Below are 22,284 nucleotides of genomic sequence, written 5' to 3'. Positions count from 1 at the left end.
TAACAATTTTGTTTTTAATATGGCTATTAAAAATACAATGGATCCTTCGAGAATCGAGATGCTTAATGGAAATAATTTCCGAGCATGGAAACGCCACATTTCTTATCTTCTTACACATGAGTTCTAAACCAGATGATGATTCTAATTGGTTCCAAAATAAATAGATAGAAGATGATGCAATGGCAAAGGCAACTATGTTACATAATATGAAAGATAACATTATTCCGCTCTTTGAAGAACATGAAACTGCCAGACAACTAATGGAAGCACTAGAAAGTAAGTATAGAGTTCGATCGGATATTCAAATTCAATTGCTCTTAGACAAATATAATAACACTCGTATGAGTGATAATGATAGTGTTGGTAATCATGTTCAAATGGAATTAATTGCTAAAGAATTATCCAACGCTGATCACTCTTTGTCGGACAAGATACAAGTAACAACCATACTTAATAGTCTTCCATTGTCTTGGGATCATGTTATCACATCTCTAACTCATAGCAGACGAGAGATTTCAATGGTAACATTGCCTGTACTCTTAGTTTTGGAAGAAGAAAGAATGAAGCGCAAGCGTAAAGAATGATTGTCTTCTAACTTGTTGATGGCACAATCTTCACCACAACTACAGAATAATACCCACACTCCATTCCACAAGAAAAAGATGACTTTTTTCAAGAAAAAATGAAAAAAAAAAAAGGGATTTCAGAAAGGATGGAAGAAACCACGCAAATGGCAAAAACAACAACATCACAAGCATCAAATTGGCCCATGTTACAAGTGCGGTCAAAAAGGTCATATCAAAGCCAATTGTCCTCAGAAGAAGTAGAAAAAGGAAAATAACCCTGTTGCCATGACAGTTTCTGAAGCAATGGTACTTGAACCTTCATCAAATTCATGGTGGATTGATTCTGCTGCAACTAGGCATATTGTGCAAAATAAAGACATGTTCGTGGAGTTTACTGAAAAGAAGGTTGGCGAACACAGAATCTACATGGGAAACAACTCCTATAGTGATGTTTTGGGCATCGGCAACTGTCAATTCTCTATTAATGGAACTTCTATTGTGCTTCATGATGTGCTTTATGTAGCCAACATTCGGCGAAATTTAATTTCAGTTCCAGTGTTAACTCAAAAAGGTTTTGAGATTAATTTTAGGTTTAGCATAGTATTGATTAAGAAATGAAGTGTATTAGTGAAAGGTGTAAGAGTGAATGATATGTACTCTCTTCCTGTTGATAATAAAGTATGTATTTCTGATTATATGCATGTTTCTACTAGTAATAGTTCTTATTTGTGGCATTTAAGGTTAGGTCACATTAATAAAAATAAAATGTCTCGAATGTTTAAAAGTGGCTTATTGCCTAAAATATGTTCCGATGATTTTGATATATGTGAACCATGTATCAAAGGCAAAATGACTAGCAAGTCATTTTTCAAACATTGGAAATCATCGAAATTACTCGAAATAATTCATTCGGACATTTATGGGCCTTTAAGAACTAAAACTCATCAAGACATGGAATACTTTATTACTTTCACTGATGATTATTCAAGATATGGACATATCTACCTTCTTAAACACAAATCAAAAGAAATTGAAAAGTTTAAGGAATATAAATTAGAGGTAGAAAAGCAACTTGGTCGGTCCATTAAACACTTGAATAATGATAGAGGTAGCGAATATGAAGCTATGGATTCTTTTTGCAAGGACAATGACATAAAACATTTGTTTACAATGCCATACACACCACAACAAAATGGGGTCCAGAAAGACGAAATCATACTCTCATGGAAATGGCACGGTCTATGATGGTTCATGCTGATCTTCCTATTCATTTTTTGGGAGAAGCCTTGTCCACCGCTGCGTACATATTAAATAGAGTCGAAACAAAAGCCAAACCTCTAACTCCTTACGAATGTTGGCATGGAACTAAAACTAATGTTCAAAATCTCAAATTTGGGGATGTAAGGCACATGTACCTATTCCCAAACCTTTAAGGGATAAATTGGGAAGCAAAACTTGGGAATGCAAGTTTATTGGTTATGTCGAAAATGGGAGTGGTTATCATTTTTACCATCCCGAACGTGGATTAATAGAAAGTAGAGATGCTATTTTTCTTGAATCCACTGATCTTGTTACTCCTATTGAACAAATTGAATTGCTCTCTGAAATATCTCAAGATTCTTCTCTTCCTTCTTTATCACACAGTCCACATATTTTCCCTGCATCATCTAATAGTGGGAGCAAAGGCAAATTACATGACGTTGTTTTACCTGCTTCGAATCCTAAGATAAGTGGGAGTAAGAGAGCAAGACGTCCATCTACGTTTTTGAAAGATCATTATGTTTTTCAAGTTGAAGAACTTAATAACTTAGTGGATGATCATACTACTTATAATGAAGCAATAAGTAGCAGTGATGCTACTCAACGTCCATCTACGTTTTTGAAAGATCATTATGTTTTTCAAGTTGAAGAACTTAATAACTTAGTGGATGATCCTACTACTTATAATGAAGCAATAAGTAGCAGTGATGCTATTCAATGGCTTGACGCAATGAATGAAGAACTTGACTCGATCAAGAAAAATGATGTTTGGGAATTAATTGATCTCCCAAATAGAAGAAAAGTCATTGGTTGCAAATGGGTTCTTAGAAAGAAATTCAAAATTATTATATCTAGATCAAGAGAAATATCTTGACAAGGTGCTCAAAAGATTTAATATGGATAACTGTAATTCTTTAAGTACACATGTTTGCAAGGGACAAAGTCTTAGTAAAAGTATGAGTCGTCAAACAAGTCTGACATTGAGGAAATGAGAAATGTCTCGTATGTTCAGGCAGTAGGCAGCCTAATGTATGCTATGACAAGTACTAGACCTAACATCTATCATGCAGTCGGACTGGTAAGTCGATTTCAATCCAATCCAAGTAAGGAACATTGGCAAGTAGTCAAAAGAATATTCAGATATTTAAAAGGCACTAAAAAATTGAAGTTATGTTTTGGTTTGTGTGATTTAGACATAAAAGGATACACTGACACAGATTTTGTAGGAGATGTAGATGATAGAAAATCTACTAGTGGTCATGTGTTCTTGTTTGGTGGAACAGCAGTTTCTTGGTTAAGTAAGAAACAGAGTTGTGTTGCAAAGTATACTATGGAAGCTGAATACATGGCTTGCAGCACAGCCATTAGTAATGCAGTTTGGATAAAACGATTTGTTGACAGTTTACAATTAGGTATACCTGTCAGACCGGTCAATATGTTTTGTGACAATCAGTCCGCCATCTCATTAATAAAAAGTGGAGCAAATAGCTTCAAGGGAAAACATATTGATGCAAGTTACCACTATATTCAGGATATAGTAGAGAGAGGTGAAATTAAAGTCAGCTATATGCCCTCAGAAGAGATGGTGGCTGACCCTATGACCAAAGGGTTGTCTCTGGAAAAATTCAGAGAACATATAGCTAATATGGGATTGAAAAATGCCTAGCTAGGTGGTTTAGCTACTCATATAAGAGCATAGTCGGATGACTCTGGGGACGCCTAGATAACTGATGTTTTGCGACTTTATCTTGCATGGAAACATGTGTTTGGTCAGGTAACAAGATAGAGGAACTGACAAGGTATGGATATCATAATTAGCATGAGATGTAAAGTCCATTATATGCAACGTGCTACTAGATGATATTGTCTTCTTGATCAGCAAAAAGTTATTGATAAGGTGTGTTAAGGAAAACCTTCAGGAATGGGTCTTAAAGGAAGTACTTAACAATAATTTCAATGCAGGTCGATACATGAAAAATATATGCGGCTGAAGTCGTCAATGGTGATTGGGTATGGACTATGAACCCAACACTGAAAATTGATGCCGTTCATTTGAAATATAGTGAATTGAAGTCATCTGGAGTATGTGTCAGTGGGAGAACACATTCGTACGGGTGCGGTCAGATTGGTGGCAAAAATGTGCGCACGTATGGCCAAGTCACAATCAGACGTCGATCTATGAGGTAATTTCGTAGATGGAAGTTGTCATGAGGCAAAATTTTGGTACCAAGGTTAAAAATGCTCAACTCAGGTTTATCATCATATTATGGTGTGTTCAAGTGGGAGATGATGGAATAAAGAGTGACCACACCATAATTTGGTGTGACTCACTTTACTCAATCTTCTCTCTCTTGAATTGTAAAGAACCTTCCCGCAAGAATATGGAAGCTATCTGTTATTTAGTTAATGGTTTGAATTCAAACATCAATAGACACAACTTTTAGTGAACCATGGTAACTGTTGTTGTATGAAACAAATTCAAATATTATACCTATTCCCAAAGGTCACTTATTTGTATATAAATACTTGACAGCAGGTTTGGAATAATTGATAAATGAACTAGAAGATTTTCATTTTCTAACTTTCGAATAATCGATATTCTCGCGTGATAAACACCCTCACGGGCATTTTGATCAATTGCTATTGTTAAGATTATCTTTCATTTAAGATAGGGATCCAAAGAGAATGAAAAAATTCGAAAGTTTGAGGTGATGAGACTTCAATGAAAAGTTGAGTATAAGAAATTTTAATAGGTATTATTAGCAGCGCTCGTGAATAAAGCACGACTTCAAGTTTTATCTTAACAAATGTTTTTTTTCGATCCTTGATTTCAAAACTTTATTTTGTTTGAATCAATAATTTTTGGCTGATTTCCTTCGTCGTGGTGGTGGTGATGAAGTTTGTTGGTGAGAGAACCACAATCTGCCAAACATCTTTAGCTATGACAAAGATGTCACTGCCTTAGCAACATGATATGTTGTTTGGAAATTGGCCCCAAAACTAGGTGGTTAAAAAGCAAAGATTCCATCTCATCCAAGGCCTTTTTTGCCACATCTTCAATAATTGGTTTTGATGTTCCTCGCATTTTGGTAATGCGTCAAGTCAACAAGGTTTGTCATTGGTGGGATGATATCGCTTTTATGTTGTGTTTGGTTAGAGAATTTGAAAAGAAATTTGAAAAGAAAAATTAAAAAAATAGATGAAATGTGAATAAAACATACTTATATTTCACCTAATTTCACACATATTTTCTTTTTTTACTTTTTAAATTTCTCTCCAAATTCGCCAACCAAATATAGCGTTAATGAAAAAATTATGTAATGCTCTTGACATAAATTTACATTGCATCTCAATTTATTATTTATTGATTAAAATTGTAAAGTCTAATATTTTTTATTAAGATTGTAAAAAATAATTTAATAAGTGTCAAATAATAAATTATGTAGGGTAATATTCCAATCAAATAATCACCCGGCCTTTAGTGGGTGTCCATTTGGTCATTGTAGGTTGTCCATGTGGCAAAGAGAGAGGACCCAAAGTTAAAGAACCCAAAGTAAAGATAAAAGACCCAATAGGGAGAGAGAGCTTTGAGAGGAAGAGTATATTATATCAAAAAATTCTACGAGTCCATAATCCTTTTATCATGAGTTGTAAAGGTGAAGATTGATCTGTTGTACAGTGGGCCTTACCTAAAATTTAGATTATAAGTTGTTTTGAAAAGTTACTTTTCAAGTTTTAACTTACCTTTTTTTTCACACAAAAAAATTAAAAAGTTTTAACTATCTTTCCAAATTGTTGATTTGTTTGGTAAAATTGTAGGTAAATTTTCTAATTTGTAGCGTTGCTGGTACTATATATTTAATAGTTGAGCTTATTTTAATAAATCAACCTAGAATATCACCTGTATTATGTACGAAATAAAAATAAAATATTATTTAATAAAAATATAATAATTATATTTAAATTTTTTTATATTATGTAAAATAAAAATTAAATAGAAACTAATCAATCGGGATTTTCTAAATTGTTTAAAATTAAAAAATTAAAAAAATTAGTATGAGATATTGATCATAAGGTTTCTCACTAAAAATTTCATTTTGCTTATATAAATGGAAATATAAGATTTACTTTATATAAGTGAAACAATTCACTTTTTCCTTCTTTTCTCAATATGAGATTATAAAATAAAAGTTAAATGAAAGCTAGCCAATGAAGTTTTTTTAATTGTTTAAAAGTTAACAATTGTTTGGTGAAAAGTTTATTTCGAATCAAGTAATTTTAGTCGTTTAATCTATAATTAAGTCAACCTTTAATTTATTTTAAATACTAATATATTTTGATAAAACCGCTAATATCGCAGTTAAACCAGCAAATCAGTCAAACCAAAAATGGTTCACCATATCGGCTAGGTCAAAGGACCAACTAACTTATACAAAAATTAATTAATTAAAATTTTAAAATTTAAACTGTTTTCAACTAAAATATACACAATACTACAATATTAAATGGGAATTTAAAGTTTATATAGTGAAACAACTCATTTTTTCTCTCATTTTCCTGATGTGAGATTGTAAAATAAAAGTTAACGGTTGTTTGGACGGAAAATTCATTTTTAATCAAGTAATCTTAGTCGTTCAATTTTGAATAAGGTCAATCTTAATTTATTTCAAATCAAACAAATCTAAGTAATATATTTTTATAAAACAGCTAGAATCGTGATTAAAATAGTAAATCAGTCAAACCGAAGACGATTCAATCTAATTAGTTAAGTCAAAAAAACCAACCAATTTATAACAAAATTAATTAATTAAAACCTTTAAATTTTATTTTAAAATTTAAATCATTTTGAACTAAAACATACACGATACTATAATATTAAATGAGAATATAAGATTCACTTTATATAAATGAAACAATTCACTTTTTTATTTTTTTCTCAAGGTGGGATTGTAATTATTTTAAAGTTAAATATTAGGAGAGTTTCAACATCTCATACAAAATTATTTTTAAAATCAAAACGTCTATGTGAGATTGTAAAATAAAAGTTAAATGGAAGCTAACCAATGGAGATTTTCTTAATTGTTTAAAATTAAGAAGAAGAAAAAATGGTATTAATTATAGGGTTTCTCACTAAAAATCTTCTTTTGGTTATATAAATTAGAACATAAAATTCACTTTATATAAGTGAACACAATTTACTTTTTTATTCTTTTCCCGATATGAGATTGTAAAATAAAAGTTAAATAGAAGCTAACCAATGAAAAAAAATTTAATTGTTTAAAATTAAGAAATTTATATAAATTGGAGCATAAGATTTACTTTAGAAACAATTCACGTTTTCCTTCTTTTTTTTCCCGATTTGAGATTGTAAAATAAAAAGTAAATGAAAGTTAGCCAATGAAAATTTTCTTAATTATTTAAAATTAAGAAAAATCAATAATTTTAAAACGAGGGTTTAGAACTTCTTGAAGGCTTCTTACTTAAAATTCCCTTTATAAAATTCATTTTATAGAAATGAAACAACTTACTTTTTCTTTCTTGTTCCTAATGTGAGATTGTAACACTTTATATAAGTGAAACAACTCAATTTTTCTTTTTTTTTCTCGATATGAGATTGTAATTATTTTAATATTAAATATTATGAGAGTTTCAATATCTCATACAAAATTATTTTTAAAATCAAAATTATGTGGGATTGTAAAATAAAAATTAAATGGAAGCTAGCCTATCAGAATTTTCTTAATTGTTTAAATTTAGAAAATTTAAAAAAAAATAAGTGTGAGATTTTGATCATAGAGTTTCTCACTAAAAATCTCCTTTTGCTTATATAAATTGGAGCATAAGACTCACTTTATGTAAGTGAAATAATTCACTTTTTCTTTCTTTTTTCAATGTGAGATTGTAAAATAAAAGATAAATGGAAACTAGTCAACAGAAATTTTCTTAATTCTTAAAATTAAGAAAATTCTTAATAAAATAATGGTTTGGAGCTCCCTAAAAGGTGTCTCCCTAAAATCCTCATTTTCCTTATATAATATATAGATAGATAGTGAAACAAACTTTAATTTTTCTTCTTTTCTCGATGTAGGATTATAAAATAAATCATAAACTAATAAGGGCATGTTTGATTGGGTGGATTAGAGCATGGGATTAGGATTATTAATCCGTGGGCCCAATTATCTCATGTTTGTTTTAACATTTTGGTTTAGGATTATTAATCCAATGGATAATTAATCCAACAAATTTATAGGATTATTAGTAATGGGGTAGGGGTGGGATTATTAATCCAATGGATATTAATCCAATTGGATAGTGAATCCTACACTAATTTAATAGGATTATTAATACTTCACTATTAGTCTTTTGAATCAAACATGACCTAAGAGTTTTATTTTTTTATGGTTAAATGGAAGTTAGCCAATCAAATTTTTTTAATTGTTTAAATTAATAAAATCAATATGAGAAATCGCAATTAAATCGGCGAATCGGTCAAACCCAATATGGTTCAGCCTAATCGGTTAGGTCAAATGACCAACCAACTTATAAAAAAATTAATGGGACATTTACATACAAGTCCTAATTTACGAACTTATACTTTATTGTCCTAACAAAAACTTTTTAAACTTTCAAGTCCTATTAAATTTTTATCAAGTTCACTTGTATCCTCGTCATTTTTTTCTACTTCATTGCAGTCATTCCCATCCTCTCTGCTAACGACGTTTTGCAAAACCAATCTGAAGAATCCAAGGCGGTAGAAGTCGCCGACGAATGGTACCGACACAGATAAATCATTGAACCAATCACCAATACTTGCATACAAATTGAAAACATGAATTATTTTTTTTGCAAAATTAAAAATTTTATGTATATAAAAGAGCATGATGTTGGAACATTAATGTGCAAAATTAGAGAAAAGAAAAACTTTAAAAAAAAAATTGATAATATTCTCAGTTTTAAAACTGAAAAAAACTGATAATGTTCTCGGTTTTATTAGATAGATGAATCAAACCAATAAATAAAAAGATAAAAAAGTTTAATCTCATGCTCTATTTTTTTATCAGTTAGTAAAACAATTATATGGAATATTATTATGTAAAATTGATAATATTCTTAATTTTAAAAATTGAAAAAAATGATAATATTCGCAATTTTACTAAATAAGACTTATTGGTTCAAAAACTCCTAAATAGGACATAAGCTACCATAACATTCCTAAATAGGAATATTATTATGCAAAATTCATAATGTGCTTAATTTAAAAAATTAAAAAAAAAATTGATAATATTCGCAGTTTTACTAAATAAGACTTATTGGTTCAAAAACTCTTAAATAGGACCTAAGCTACCATAATAGTCTTAAATAGGACTTTTAGGTAATTAACTCAAAATTAATTAATTAAAAATTTTAAATGTTATTTTAATTTTAAAATTTAAACTGTCTTAAATTGAAGTATATATACACAATACTACACTATTAAGATTCACTTTATATGAGTGAAAAAACTCAATGTTTTTTTCTTTTTTCAGTGTGGGATTATAAAATAAAAGTTAACAATTATTTGAACTGAAAGTTTATTTCTAATAAAGCAATCTGAGTCTTTCAATCTTTAATTTTTTTCGAATCAAACAAATCTAATCAATATATTTTGATAAAACCACTAAAATTGCGGTTAAACTAACAAATCAATTAAATCAAAAATGATTTAGCCTAATCGGCTAGATCATAATTAATTAATTAAAACTTTTAAAATTTAAATTATATTGAATTGAAACATACACAACAATATAATACTAAATGGGATGAGAGCATAAAATTTACTTTATATGAGGAGTAAAATAACTCATTTTTTTTTCTTCTTTTTTCGATGTGGGATTATCAAATAAAAGGTAACTAATGGAGATTTTCTTAATTGTTTAAATTTTTTTTTAAAAAAATCAAGAAAATTAATATGAGATATCACGTGGCTTCTCACTAAATGAGATAGGAGTATAAGATTCTCTTTATATAAGTAAAACAATTCATTTTTTTCTTTCTTTTTCTGATGTGGGATTATCAAATAAAAACTAACCAATAGAGATTTTTTTAATTGTTTAAAATTAAGAAAATCAAGAAAATTAATATGAGATATTAAAAACTCCTACATGACTTCTCACTAAATGGGATAGAAGTATATGATTCCTTTTATATAAGTAAAATAATTCCTTCTTTTTTGTTTTTTTCTTTTTCTGACATGAGATTATCTAGGGCTGAGCAAGAAATCCGTAAAATCCGTAAAATCCGTAATCCGATCCAGTCCAGTCCAATCCGATAGGTTTGGATTGGTTTTTCGAATCCGTGGTTCGGTTCCGGATTGAAGAATTAAAAATCCGTAGTCCACGGATTGGTTCCGGATTGAACCTCACGGTTCCGGATTGAAACCGATCCGGACCGTATACAAATAGTCTATATTTTTATTATACATCCTCCCCCATAGTATCTTCTCTTATTCTATATAAAATCTAAACTCAAACCTAAACCTCGTATAATATCTTCTTTTATTACTTTTGTTTTTTAGTTTTTAGTTTTAATTTGTAATGGTCTAAATACTTATGATGAAACTAGTTTTTTTATGATTGTTTAAATTCTAGAACATTATGTCGCTATTATAAAAAAACATGTTGCTATTGTAGAACTAATATAGCGCTATGTTTATATTTTTATAAAATTAAAGTATTATATATATATATATATATATTTTTTTTTTTGTTATTTAATTATGTGAATCCGTGGTCCTAAACCGATCCAATCCGTGTTGAAATGGATTGGTTCGGATTGGTTCCAAGATTTAAACGGATCGGATTTGTTCCGATTTTTCAGGAACCGTAGATAACGGATTGGTCCTGGTTTTATCCCAATCCGGACCATGCTCACCCATGAGATTATCAAATAAAAACTAATCAATATAAATTTTTTTAATTATTTAAAATTAAAAAAAAAATTGATATGAAACTTTAGAGCACTTACAAAACTTCTGACTAGAAAGATTATTTTCCTTGTAAGATACTACTGGACTTGACCCCGGTATTATGATTGATAAATGATTGTGGTCCTTAATCCAACATAAAATGTGCCAAAATTTTGGTAATGGAGCTGTGTTTGTGAAATTGCAATGGACAAATTATATCAAAATACAAAAATATGATCAATCAAGTTGTACTGACATTTAAAAATCTCACTCTTTTAAAAAAATTCAAATCCTTAAACAGATTATTTTAATAATTTTTTAATTTCTTGATTAAAAAATTAAAAAAAAATTAATATGTTTAGAATGATTTTTAAATTTTTTATAAAACAAATGCGTAAAAAGTAGAAAGAAAAAAGAATATTTAATTTTTTGATATAAGTTATAAATTTTTTAATTTTTTTAATAATTTTTTAATTTTTAAACTAAAAGTGTTACATGCCTCTCATTTTACAACAATCTTATTATAAATGTGTTTTTTCTCTTTTTTCTTTTTTTTGGGGGGGGGGGTCTAATCGGGATTTTGTTTCTCAAACTGTCATGAAATTGTGGCAATTTGAGTATCAAAGTAACTAGAAATAATCAATGAAAAATAAAAATAAGGCCTGGTTTGGGGTATTTTAAAAAATTTAAAAAGTTACAAAAAAAAAAAAAAAAAGTCATCACTATTCATAAATTAAAAATATAAAAAATTTAATATACATAATATTAAAATACAAACCAACTTCACACCACCTTAGGTACTGAAGTGAAAGAAAGGAATAAAAAAAAATTACATATATATTTACTGTTGGATGAAAATGTTGGGCCCATGGGAGCCCACCACAGATCCCGTTTTGATAATCTGAACCGTTCAATATGTAAAATTTGTCAAGTACTAAATGCCTATAAAAAATTACATTGATCGGATATCGCTAACTAAATGATCAAATCAGTTTTGTATAAAAAATTGATGGTATTATAGTTAACAGTTGGCAAAAAAAACTAACACGATCAGATAGCTATCGATATTCAGGTAGTTATCGATATCCAATCAACGTGATTTTTAACAAGCATATAGTAATCGACGGGTTCTACACATTGAATGGTTCCGATTAGCAAAACAGGACCTGTGGTGGGCCCCCACGGACAGAACAACAATCCAATTCAAGCCCGAAAAAGAAGCAATCATTTCCCATATCGTAACCAGCCCACTACACTGCCCAACCTGTACAGCCTACTCCACTAACTTCTCCTACACGCTTATTAATACAATTTTTTAATACATATTTTTTCGTAAAAAATCAAAAAGTTAACCCAAACATCCATCTTTTTTTTCCTTAATTTTTTAGTCCAAAAAGTGCACTTATTGAGGACACCCAAACAACTCCTAAAGTATACACCATAACACACAATTTGTTTAGAAAGTGAATTAACTTTTTGACTTTTTAATTTTTTAGTTATTTTAATTTGGGGTTAAAATGTCTCGTTTTGATTAAATTTTTTAATTTTTTTGATTTTTTTAAGAGAAAAAATAAAATAATTATAATTTAGATATGACATTTTATTTTATTGACTTTTTAATTTATTTTATCTTTTTCTAACTATTTTAACCTAATAACCCCAGCTAAGATGCCAAAAGAGGGCTTAATATGCTTAGAGGCCTTAAGGAAATGTACAGTGAATTTTTTGTATGTAGTTGAAAATACAAATTTTGATATAGTTTCGAATGTAATGAGTTTAAGGATGTAAGAGTTATTAAGCACTCTTTTGAGCATAAATTATTTTAATATTTTTTTATAAAAATATATAAAAAAAATAAAAATACTAAAATGACAATTTATAATAATTTTTTAACCTTTTAATTAAAATATGTAATCTCCAAAGGAGCTCTATTTATTTTTTCAGCAGTGATTGATACCACTAATTTGGTATTATTAAACCACCACTAATTCGGTAGAAAATAAAAAAAAAAAAAAAAACAAGGTGTAACAACACTGTGGCAGTGGAGCAAGGATCCTTTAGAGTTTTTTTTTCTTAAAGTTTCCTAGAGTGGTGCATTGTGTGGTTGAGATTTAATGATAAGTCACATCAATTTTTCAGCATTAAATCTCAACCACACAATACACCACTTTAAGAAACTTTAGGAAAAAAATACTCTAGAGGATCCTTGGTGGTGGCAGTGGGTGTTAGAGCCACCACTAATTAGTGATTTTAAACATTTTTGTTATTTTTTTGTTTCAAAAACTTAAGCTTCGTTTGAGAAGGGCTTTTGATTTTTTTAACTTTTGACTTTTCTGTGAGAGAAAGAATGTAATAATTATACATTGAATATAATATTTTATCTTATTAGAATAAAAAGTCTATTTTATTTTTTAATGACTATTTTAACTAAAAAAAAAACCCAAACCACCAATTCCCAAACAAGCCCTTAATTCATAATTACAGTATAAAAAATAGAGAGTCATTGTAAATATAAAATTTTACAAATCCCATCCTTTCACATCAAACATTTTGGGTCACCCAATTTATGATGAGTTACTATTATAGGGTGGGCTATGTAGCTTTGGTCATCATTTATTATAAGATGTTTTGAGTAGGTGGTTAAAAATTAATTTTTTTTTTGATTTTTTTAAAAAATATATAAAAATGTGAAAAATAATATGACGTAAAATAGGTTATAAATTAACTTTGGAATTTCTCCTTTCATAATGTAAATACACAGTTTTTTTTGGGTTAATAGTGGCTATGTTTGTATGTGAAAGGTTTGAGAATGGGATTGGAGTGCTTTTGTCCGCCTCACCGTGTTTTGGGGGTAGTGTTTTTTTTTGTTTTTTTTTCTTTTGCTTTATTTCTGTTTTTAGTGATTTTTTTTAAAAAAAAAATTAGATTTTTAAATTCAGCTAAACAAAATGAATTGGGAAATTATATTTTTTTTAAAAAAAATTCAAAAAAAATCAGAAAATATAAAAATAAGTCAAAATAAGCAATCTTTGTTTACTTATTTTAAGACGGACTAGAAAAAAAAAAATTTGACGTAGTTTACAAAAAAAAAAAATCATTAAAGACAAAAAAATTCAAAAAAATAAGTGATTTTTTTTTTTTTTTTTGCCAAAATGGGCCAAAATTTATTTGTTTGAAGAAAATGTTAGGCAATCATTAATACGCTTTAAAAATAGTGTCTTAAGAATTTTTGACCACTCGGGCTAAATTTTAAAAGAGATTTTATTTTGGCCTCTTTTGTGAAGAGTCACTTTTTGATTTTTAATTTATTTTGAATTATATTATCTCTTTATTTTTTTATATATTTTTTTAAAAAAAGTCAAAAAGTTAATTTTTAATCAAATTTTCAAAACCATCATTATTGTGCTTATTAAAATTTGAGATTTTAAAAAATAAGAATCATTTAAAAAAACAAAATTGATGAGCGTTAAGCAACTAAGTAAATAACTTAAACGTTGAGCTATCTCTATACTCTAATGAGATAATTATTTTCATGAAAATGTGAGATTTTTTAATTCATCCTATTGGAATTATAGATGAAATTACTATTTTATCCTCTACTTACAAAAACAATAAAATCATCATTTATATAACAAATCTTTTAATATAATTTTCTAAATTTAAGGCCAATTGACCATTTGTATATTGTAACTGATTTATGAATGGATCTATAGCATTATTGACATGTGAGTTGGTAACTGATTTGCAAATTCATTTCCCCAATCGCCCCGTCCTTCCACTTCCAAGTTTTCCACTCGCGACCATGAGAGTCTTCAACACTCCGCAAACTATTTTGGAAAAATTATAATTAAGGGGTGTGTTTGGAACTTGGATTGGTTAGTTTTTTTTTTTATTATTAAAATAGTTAATAAAGATAAAATATCACATTTAAATTATAATTATTTTATTTATTTATTTATTTTTCAAATTCGATTTTTTTTTTCATAATCATCAAATCAATTACAAAAAAGAAAAAAATCAATTATCATCCTAAATATAATTTTTTTAGCGAGATTAAAATAGTTAAAAAATCAACTAAAATAGCCAAATTCTCAAAAGAACCCTAAGTGTATTTTTTTAAAAAATAAATTACAAATAGATTGAAAATTTTATGAACTTTAATTAATAAAATTTACCATTTGTAATTATTTTTTTGCAATTACGCTGATTATTTCTCTCGCATCGATTCATTTGTTTGCACTCGCTGTTGTCAGCGCGTAGCCTAACACACAACCTTTTTGGCGGCACCACTTCACCACCACTCCTCCAAAATTCCTGTACATATATTCGCTCCTCTCCGTCTCCCCACACACACACCACTCTCTCTCTCTCTCTCTCTCTCTCGTTTGTGTGAACGACGAGAATGGGAGCTTGCTACAACGAAGACCAGCCGAGGTTCAGCTACGCAGCATCAATGGAGGATCCGCGATCCTCGAAGCTTGTTCACGATAACGTCCACGGAAACATCTATCTCGATCAAGTAACGCCTTTCAATTCCAAATTATTACGTTTTTGCATTTTTGAAACTTTTTTTTTTTTCTTCTTTCAAATTACTGTGTTTTAGCTGTTGATTTGATGCTTGAGACTTCGTATTTTGCTTTAGTTGATAGAAATTCTTCGTTTGGATTAATTTGAACTGGTGTAGTTCAGAATTAAATATTCTCGACAAGCAGAGCACACATGCATATGTGTGTCTGTGTCTGAATGTGTATACAAGAACTATTTTTGAATCGAGATTTTTTTTTTTTTTTTTCCTTTTTGTTGCCTTCGTAACTCATCGTCAGGCATTCAAAATAATTGATAGATTCAGAGTCGAATGAAGGTTTCAAATGTGTTTGTCTATAACAAGAAAAATCTAAAAGGATGATGAAGAATTGTTGATTCAAACTAGAGATCCTTAATGCTTTTTCTGAAGGCTGAGCTCTATATGCATTTTGAAGTTTTGTATATGATTCTTCATTTTGGCCGTCAGATTGTTGCTTTTGTCTTTTTGGCACAACTTTTCTTCTTGTTCCCTTTCTATGCAAATTTATGTCATTATTTTAAGGAATATTTTATTATTTTCTCAAATTTTTTTATACGGATAGATAGCTTTCTAACATCTATTCATTATTTATTTTTTTTCTCCAACATAAGCTCAGTATCAGTGGATGAAATTAGGCAGCATCTACCGTGCCTATTCTTATTTAGAAGCTTCACCTGACTTTAAGCCATTGGTGCTCTGTAAATTCTTAAAAACTTTATTATGTTTCTGTGGATTGCAGCTCTCTTTGAAGTTCATCGATACTGAACAGTTTCAGAGGCAAGTCTGATTTTGACACGTGACTTTCCTTTTCCCCCTCTTTGCTGTGTAGTGCTCATTGCACTTTTATGCTTTATAGTTTCCCCATGACTAACAATCTGATAATTTTTATTCATATTGCAGACTTCGCGATCTAAAGCAACTCGGTGAGGCTTGATTTTTCATTTTTTCTGAACTTCATTAATAGGAAAATTAGTTAATGACTTGATTTTTCATTTTTTCTGAACTTCATTAATAGGAAAATTAGTTAATGACTTGTAGATTTTTCTCGTTCGTTTTTTAAAGATGTGCGGCATCTTTAACTTTTTCACCATATATATATGTTTATGTGTGTGAATATGTGACAATAGAAGTTCTCTAAATAGTTTATTCCATTTCAACTTTTCAACTTTTGACAGTATATAAATAGATTTGACTTTAAAGGCCATACATCTTTATCGCGCATATTTAAGTCCACATTAAAATTTGTAGAGTTGCAAGGTTGAACTATAAGCAAGCCCTGTTTCTACCTTCTATGAATTTATTCCCTCTTTTGTCTTCTCTATTCAATTCTATCGCACAGTTGTGTTTGGCGATAAGAAAACATATTTTATCATCTTATCTAACAATTTACTATTAGCTCCACAATTGGATTTGACTAAAATATAGAAAATGAAAGATATTAGCTACAATAAATTCTCCAGAAAAATCTACTGTCTCATACATGTTTATTTGTTGTCCGAGCTTGTTTCTAATGTAGTGCTAGTTGTTTATATTTCAGGTGTAACACACTTGGTTTATCCAGGGGCTGTACATTCTCGGTTTGAGCATTCACTTGGGGTTTATTGGCTAGCTTGTGAAGCTATTCATAGAATTAAAAACTACCAAGTAGGAAAATGTCCTGGTGACCAGTTGACTTTGCTCATTCTTATTCTGGATCCTGTTACTAAAAATATTCTGTCCATACACATGCCATCTTGCAGGGCCTCGAGCTTGACATTAAACCTTTTGATATTCAGACAGTAAAACTTGCTGGTAACTAAATGTAGTTGCTGTAAAAACACTTTGTCCGGAGCTATCTATCACTATCTAATAATATTTTTGTTGATTCTACATCTAGGATTATTGCATGATGTGGGCCATGGGCCTTTCAGCCACTTGTTTGAGCGCGATTTTCTTCCCCGGGTTGTCAATGGCTCCAAATGGTGATTCTCACATGCTTCATTAATGAATATCTTCATTATCATATGAATACTGATTGTTGAATAATAGAATTGTTTACATCCTTGAACATCTTTATCCATAGTGGAACCCTTAATTTTAATATATAACAATAGAGTCTGTGGAATTGCTACAACCTGATTGATTTGAGCATTCATAAATGAGATAGCACTTTAATACGCTTTTGTCTTGGTAAGTTAATTTGTACTTGTGGAGTACAAAGAATGCACTATTCCATACCATATATGCAGTTTTTACCTTTTTCGTACATTGTTGCATTTGAAATAGTATAACAGCTAGTTTCGATAAAGCAGGTCTATTTTTATTTGTAATATAGACATGCACTGACAGGGACTTTGAGGCTTTGCTTGGTTTTGTTTGACAAACAGTGTCTTGTTAATCTTTCAATGACATGATTATTTGTTTGTTTTAGCCTTACTGAAATGGTATTACATAAAAGGTGCAAGACTAATTATAATTTTAAATTACTTTTCAGGGATAATTTCAATGCACGATTTGGCTATTAATTTGACCAAACCTTTTGCAGGTCTCACGAGGAAATGTCTCTAAAGATGATAGACCACATAGTTGATGTGCACAACATTGATATTAAACCTGATATTCTTAAGACAGTGAAGGTTACATTGTTATGTTAAATCCTCATCATTTCTATGCTTTCTTTTCCCTTCAGTGATCAAGCTTATCATGAGATATCTCTTTCCATTTACTGAGACTACTGATTGATTTCAATTATGTCTCACCCTTTGCATCATTTTGCCCTTTGAGTTCTGCATGAATAGTTCGCGGATGTAAAGCTTATTAGTAACATTAGACAATTGGAGACTATATGAAACTTTCCCCTTTTTTATGCTGTGCTGTGATATAGATTTGATTTTTCAACAGGAAATGATAATTGCTAGCCCTGAAAATGCTCCATCAAAAGTAAGTTGTGACAGTTTGAAGATTTTGTGGTATTATTACTGTAGAATATTTCATTTCACCTTTTGAAACCTGTTCTATGCTTCTACTCCAACTTTAATTCTTCAATGCATCTATCGTCTTCTTGTTAGCCTGTTGTTAATCATCTTCCTTTGTAGAGTTCAAAAGAAAAGCGTTTCTTATATGATATTGTCGCAAATGGTCGAAATGGAATAGATGTTGACAAGTATACCCCTTATCTCTTTTCACTTCTTTTGGAATGAATTTTAATATTTGGAGATTGAAATTTATAGATAAATCATCTGTTTGGCAGATTTGATTACATTCTTCGTGACTCTCGTGCCTGTGGACTAGGCTGCAATTTCCAGTTTCAGAGGTGTGTCAAACTTTTTTCCAGCATAATCTTGTTAATGGACTATATGCGTAGCTACTCTCTTTGGTTAAAGTTATTCAAAATTTTAAGGATGGTTATCTACGTGTGCGGTAACTGGATTTGTTACTTCATTATTGACATGTGAAACTTCATGAAACTTTTGACCACTTACAATATCATCTACAATATCATGTTTTATTGTTGTAACTTGCAGGCTATTGGAAAATATGCGAGTTATCGATGATGAAATATGTTATCGTGCTAAGGAACGTACGTGTTCAATGTCTGTTATCCAACTATGTCAATATGGTCATCATGTTGTTCACTAATTTCATTTAACATACAAACAACGATATGGTCAGGTCTTACGATCCACCATTTATTCACCTCTCGTGCTGATCTTCATCGACAAGTATATATGCATGCCAAAGTAAAGGTATAAAATACGCCTAAATCTTATTCTGTGGAAACCAATAAGTGCACACTATGTAGTTCAGAAATTTCATTTCTTTACATTTATGTGAAGATTAAATGGATTGAATCTGACACTTGCTCATTTTCCAGGCAATAGAACTCATGCTTGTAGATGCCCTGACAAAAGCAAATGATCATCTTCAAATTGCATCCAGCATTCACGATCCAGCTGCTTACTGGAAGGTTTGATGATCTTTCGAAAAAAAACCTTCAATATGATATGGCTTTGGGTTTTATATAATCCCTTTACTTAAAACTGCAGTTAGATGACACAATAATAAAAACCATTGAAATTGATCCCGACCCAGCGCTCAAGGAATCTAGAGATCTGATCCTACGGATCCGGAGAAGGGACCTGTACCAGGTACTTGAATTCATAACATGATGGAAGGGATAATAAACTTGTTTGGCAAACAGTTTTCCGGAATGTTTTTTGAAAAACTCACTTTTTAGGAACTACCAAATAGTTGTTATCGAATTTCTCATTGTTTTGATTCTGAAAACACAAAATTCAAACGGTGAAAATTCAAACATTTTTTTATTGCACTTTTGAAAGGATTGTTGTGACCTTTTAGTAATATATCATCCTCTTGCAGTTCTGCAACGAGTTTGCTGTTCCCAAGAATCAGCTGGAGCACTTCAAAAATGTCACTCCCCAAGATATCATTTGCTCCCAGGTCCTTCAAATCTTAGCCGAGTAAATTTGTATGCCTTTTCCTAAAGACATAGAAAATCTCTTACAAGTGATTTTTTAAACCAGAAAACTGGTGTTACGCTGAAGGAAGAAGATGTTGCTGTCTGCAACGTCAAAATTGATTTGACCCGTGGAAGGAATAATCCTGTTGAATGGTACGTGGGAAGAGTTGGTTAACAATTATGATGAATCAGTTATTCGTTCTCACTCTTCGATAGATTTACAATTTTTAACTCCATTTATCTTTGACTCCTGTGTGCATGTATTTTCCTCTTCCAGGATCAACTTCTTCAAGGTACTACAACTTTCTCTCTCCCAAATCATTATAGAATTACTTTTTAGTTTTTTGAACCTGACTCAAGAACAGGATTAAATATAATGAAAATCAAGATAGTTGATTTATAGTAATGCAAATGCTTAGATATAGGGATGGTTGAAAACTTCAATAACAAGATGAGTTCCTAAAATGGAGATTATTTCTACCTAGAAAATTAATGTTTAATCTAATTACTTCAGAGAATTGAAATGTTGTATGTCCCGATTCTAATTGATTTCTCTTCCCAAAGATGGTTTGTTGTTTTTGCTGTGTATTCTTCAACAGCTTTTCTTTTTCCAGGACTATGACAGCGAAGAGAAATTCCACATACAGGACGACTGCATCAGTCACTTGCTGCCTGCATATTATCAAGATATGATAGTGAGGGTGTACTCTAAAAAGCCTGAATTGGTTAGTGAAAGAAACATCGGTTCTGCTGTGTAAATCATGAATTTGGTTTCCTCTCCCTTGTATGTGTTTTGCAAAATTAATGTATGTGTATTGATAAAATATCATACAGGTTGAAGCAGTTTCCTTGGCCTTTGAGAATTTTCAGACGAGGACGTATGGGAGGAAAATCCAAGTGCACGCAACTCCTGAGAAAAAGAAACACCGAAGGTAATACTTCAATTGTTTGCCTCATCTTGCTTTCCGATGGATAAAATGTACATATTCCACAAGCAGATGTGTAAAGAACTTCTCTCTCTAAACTAAGATAAGTACAGCTTGATTTCTGTTTGGTACTCTTATGTACGTGATGTTTTAAGTTCCAGAACAACTTTAACATGCCAAATTATAGTGGCATTTGAAAGCTTTTGACAAAGAAATTCTATTTCCACACACTTTTTAGTCTTTGTACACACACTTAATGAAATAATTTTTTATTACAATTTTATCATAAAATAAAATGACCATAATGGATATCAATACTAGCACTATATATTAAAGTTAAGTATTCTCTATACACACATCTTTTGGAAACAATAATTCTCAATACATATCTTTTAGAAAAACAAAAAAATTAAAATCTATGTTGTTCCTTCCTTGTTTCTCACTTATTCCATTACCACACTCTATTTGTCCTCCATTACAATTAATGCGGCGGTGAAAAGGTGAGTTTTATGTGCAAAATTTGATTATTTTTTTTGTTGTTCGCGATTCTCATTCAACAAACCAATGTCAAAAATTTTCTTTATGTTCTAAAATCAACTGCTGAGATAGTTTCATGATTTTGGAAATAAACTTTCGAAAAATATAAATTAATTCAGTTTTCAACTATTGAAATTTTTTCAGGAAGTATAGAATCAAACGAATACTAAAATTTTGGAAATACAAAATTGAATAAACCTATTTGATTTGAAAAGTCAGTATCGAATGGATTATTTTCATCTCATCACCAACCAACATTGAACTATTATCGAAAATGATAAATTTATTACTTATTTTTGCAAATTTATTCTAATAACTACAAAATGAGATGGAGATACACATTCCTCACCTTCAAGAATGCAGTGAAGCTCAATGTTGATTTTTCATGGAGTCATGTTTTGCTGGAAAGTGTTGGATTGCCAATATTCATTTGATGTTCATATGTTTATCACAACTTCTAGTTTATTTTTCAGAATCATAAGATATGGGTACAATTTTATTGAATCCTCCTTGTAATACTTGCTTTCCAATCTTTTAAGATATTGAACGAGGCTCATTAAAGGTAGAATGGAGCTGGCGAGCAGCTATCCTTTTTTATTAAGAATCGAACTAGGTAATCAAAATGAATCAGTTGTTTGTTTGGTTTGAGTTTTGAAATACTGTGCATAGTGAATGATTTAGGGGTTTGAAGGTGCAGTGTATGGAAAATTCTATTTAGGTGGTGTGTGTGCATATTATGAGTTAGGATTATAGTTGAAATATTTAGTATGTGAAATGAGAATAATAACATATAATTAAATTTATAAATGTGTGAACTGAAATATAATATGTATAGAGATTAAATGATGCGTAGAAATAGAATTTTTCCTTTTTGCAACATATGGATTAGGTTAAAGTTAATTCAAGAATATACAGTATGGGAAGCTTTTTATTGAAAGATTCAAAAATAAATAAAAAATTTATTTTTAATGTTAATTCTCAAGTATGTCAAATTTGATCAGAGCCCAGACAAAAAAACAAGGTACTAG

The 22,284-nt window shown here is 30.0% G+C and overlaps 1 protein-coding gene across 3 annotated transcripts; it reads left to right on the top strand.

Annotated features, from left to right (window-relative positions):
• Positions 1 to 15,093: 15,093 nt before the first annotated feature.
• LOC114320292 (uncharacterized) lies at positions 15,094 to 20,934 on the top strand. Of its 3 annotated transcripts, none has more exons than XM_028267438.2 (19): positions 15,094 to 15,289; positions 16,074 to 16,111; positions 16,235 to 16,257; positions 16,872 to 16,978; positions 17,074 to 17,125; positions 17,211 to 17,295; positions 17,859 to 17,949; positions 18,215 to 18,253; positions 18,409 to 18,476; positions 18,564 to 18,626; positions 18,838 to 18,893; positions 18,986 to 19,059; positions 19,188 to 19,280; positions 19,360 to 19,461; positions 19,694 to 19,774; positions 19,858 to 19,946; positions 20,071 to 20,086; positions 20,408 to 20,518; positions 20,628 to 20,934. In XM_028267438.2, the coding sequence occupies exons 1-19, from the start codon at positions 15,173 to 15,175 to the stop codon at positions 20,727 to 20,729; spliced, it is 1,407 nt and encodes a 468-aa protein (XP_028123239.1). In that variant the 5' UTR covers positions 15,094 to 15,172; the 3' UTR covers positions 20,730 to 20,934. The 3 variants fall into 3 exon arrangements, with proteins under 3 accessions (XP_028123239.1, XP_028123238.1, XP_028123240.1); XM_028267437.2 differs by having other exon boundaries at positions 15,112 to 15,289; positions 15,951 to 16,111; XM_028267439.2 differs by having other exon boundaries at positions 15,119 to 15,289; positions 15,946 to 16,111.
• Positions 20,935 to 22,284: the final 1,350 nt, after the last annotated feature.

The sequence above is a fragment of the Camellia sinensis genome, chromosome 5, assembly GCF_055761805.1.
Source record: "Camellia sinensis isolate YWXY chromosome 5, ASM5576180v1, whole genome shotgun sequence".
In the NCBI taxonomy this organism is placed as follows: domain Eukaryota; kingdom Viridiplantae; phylum Streptophyta; class Magnoliopsida; order Ericales; family Theaceae; genus Camellia; species Camellia sinensis.
This window is presented reverse-complemented; position numbering and strand designations above follow the sequence as displayed.